General features: G+C 36.4%; 1 protein-coding gene across 1 annotated transcript; it reads left to right on the top strand.

Moving 5' to 3' along the window:
- Nucleotides 1-446: 446 nt before the first annotated feature.
- On the top strand, nucleotides 447-2,395 carry LOC111911640 (tyrosine N-monooxygenase). The gene is made up of 2 exons (XM_023907396.3): nucleotides 447-1,370; nucleotides 1,653-2,395. Exons 1-2 carry the CDS (start codon nucleotides 447-449, stop codon nucleotides 2,283-2,285), a joined length of 1,557 nt encoding a protein of 518 aa, XP_023763164.3. The 3' UTR covers nucleotides 2,286-2,395.
- The last annotated feature ends 589 nt before the right edge of the window (nucleotides 2,396-2,984 follow it).

Below are 2,984 nucleotides of genomic sequence, written 5' to 3'. Positions count from 1 at the left end.
ATATACTTTTCATTACATTCTCACATTTTCTATTTACTTCTGTTGATTACTTGAAAACATAGCACAAAACCTGATTTCAACTTCACGGATTTCTTTATCTTCATCATCACCAACGATGTCTTCAACCATCATCCTCCACATTAATTACCATTCGTCCATAGGATTTACTATCGAGGTGCTCCTAAATTATCGTTTGGGTTATTGACTATATTGTATTATTGTTGTGCTACCAAAATAATTACAACAAATCCCCCCTCTCCCCCCACCCCCCACATGTGAAAGCTATTAAATTGGAACACAAAGTATATGCAACTAAAATTTTTCCTGATATGATAGTTTGACTATAAACCACTTACGCTGTTCATATTCACATCCGCTTTGAGTACTTATAAACCTTCCAGAACTGAAAATGTTTATCAGTTAAATTCATTAGCTTATCACTAATAATGTCTGCAACAATCATCGTCCTCATTGTCCTTCTGCTCATCTTATGTGCATGGTTTCTTTACAAGAAATCTTTAAGCAACCCACACCCTCTGCCACCTGGTCCAATGTGTTTTCCATTCATTGGATGTACTATCCAAATGCTCCTAAATCAGCCTAGTTTTAGGTGGATCCACAACCTCATGGATCAGTTCAACACCAAAATACTTTGCATCCGACTAGGATCTTCAACTCATGTCATCACAGTCACCTCCCCAGAGCTAGCATGCGAGTTCCTAAAGAAACAAGAGGCAATATTCATTTCAAGACCTGACTTCATTTCTGCATATCTGATGAGTGACGGCTATCACACAGCTGCCATGTCCAATGGAGACCAATGGAGGAAGATGAGAAGAATTGTAACTCGCGACATGCTCTCGTCCCAAGTGTACAAATGGTTGCAACCCAAACGTGACGGAGAAGCCAACCAGTTGCTTGGGTACATATGCAATCAAATACAGAACGGAGATAACATAACTGATGGGGGGTTAATAGACATTCGAATGGTGAGCCAACATTTCTGTGGAAACTTAATGAGAAACATGATTTTTGGAAGAAGGTTTTTTGGGAAAGGAAGTGAAGATGGTGCGCCTGGTGAAGAGGAAACTGAGCATGTCGCTGCTATATTTAACATCCTAAAGTATCTTTATGCATTTTGCATCACAGATTATCACCCATGGTTGAGATGGAAGTCTGATTTTGATTGCCACGAAAAGAACATGAGGTCGGCACTCAAAATTGCTCGAAAGTATCAAGATCCATTGATCGATGAACGGATACAGATGTGGGAAAATGGAGATAGAATGGAGAAAAATGATCTCCTAGATGTTCTTATTCAACATGACAACCCTAAGGTTACAATAGTGGAGATCAAAGCCCAGATTATTGTGAGCCTCTCCCCATCTCTCATTATTTATCATTACATGCAACTCCTAATAAAATGATGTGCTATTGTCGTCGATACAGTATACAAATCTATATATATATATATATATATATATATATATATATATATATATATATATATATATATATATATATATATATATATATATATATATCGGATGAAATGCTAGCGACTCTTCGGATATTACTTTATATTTACAATTTCAATTTTGTCTGCATGAAAATTAACTTTCTTTGTGTTTTTCTGCCTTGCCTAATTTTAGGAAATAATGATTGCCTCAGTTGATAATCCTTCCAACGCAGTAGAATGGACAATGGGAGAGATGATGAATGAACCCACCCTCTTAAAACGAGCGGTGGAGGAGCTGGAGCATGTTGTAGGTTGCAATAGGCTAGTCCAAGAGCGAGACTTACCCCAACTCAATTACCTAAAAGCATGTATCAAGGAATCCTTTAGGTTGCACCCTTTTGCAGCTTTTAATCCACCCCATGTTTCGACGATGGACACTACTGTTGCCGGTTACTTTATACCAAAGGGTAGTCATGTGCTGCTTAGTCGACGTGGGTTAGGAAGGAACCCTAATGTGTGGGCGGATCCATTGCGGTTTAATCCAGATCGTCATCTACAAGGGGCAGAAAAGCAAGTGGTTCTTACAGATAATGAGTTGAGAATGCTTTCATTTAGCACCGGCAAACGTGGCTGTCCTGCGGTGGTGTTGGGCTCTACAATCACTACAATAATGTTAGCCAGACTACTTCAAGGGTTCACTTGGGAACCGATATGTAAAGAGCTGCCGATTAAACTCGTTGAAAATCATGATGACCTTAGCTTGGCTAAGCCACTTGTGCTCATTGCCAAGCCACGACTGCCTCAACATCTCTACCCAAAAATTTGAAATGAATTTTGGTTTTCACGCTTGATTATCATAAATAAGATGATTTTTATGGTTTTAGAAAAAAACTAATAATGTCGTCTACATTCTATGTACCATATATGTATATCTATATTCATATTATTGTATAAAATATATGATGTTTATGGTTTTAGAAAAAATACTAATAATGTCGTCTACATTCTGTGTACAATATATGTATATCTATATTCATATTATTATATAAAATATATTAATACATTAAGAAGTACAAGTTAATGGGCACCTATTCTTCTTTCAAAATCCGATTTGTACCCCTCCATATGTTTTTATTTAGGCTATTGTAATTTGGTTTAGATTACTATATGTGTATCTACTTTTTTTAGTGATTAGGGCTTTGTGTTATTATTATTTTTTTAATTGCGTTTTTTTGGCGGTTACGATTTTAGGCTAATCCAAAAAGAAAACACATACCAGTAAATATTATGTTTTTTTTCCCAAGGTAACCAAAGGTAAACCTCGAAAGAGAAAATTCCGAAAACCCAAGCTTTTGCTTTGTTTTTCGCAGGTGACATTGCGTCCTGATTTTGCCTATTTTTCTTATCACTATCCTATCCTAATTCCCAAACTTACTCGAGTTTTTAATTATATAAGAATCTATAGATTTAAATTTTGAAATGTGTCTCCCTATTGCAACCACCCATGTAGCAACAAACATATATC

This window comes from Lactuca sativa, chromosome 2, assembly GCF_002870075.4.
Source record: "Lactuca sativa cultivar Salinas chromosome 2, Lsat_Salinas_v11, whole genome shotgun sequence".
NCBI lineage: Eukaryota > Viridiplantae > Streptophyta > Magnoliopsida > Asterales > Asteraceae > Lactuca > Lactuca sativa.
This window is presented reverse-complemented; position numbering and strand designations above follow the sequence as displayed.

What these genes read in the sequence shown, in the direction of transcription:
- LOC111911640 (XM_023907396.3), top strand. Translation starts at nt 447, where the DNA reads ATGTCTGCAACAATCATCGTCCTCATTGTCCTTCTGCTCATCTTATGT. An exon ending in AGATCAAAGCCCAGATTATT is followed by an intron (nt 1,371 to 1,652) that starts GTGAGCCTCTCC and finishes GCCTAATTTTAG; the next exon opens with GAAATAATGATTGCCTCAGT.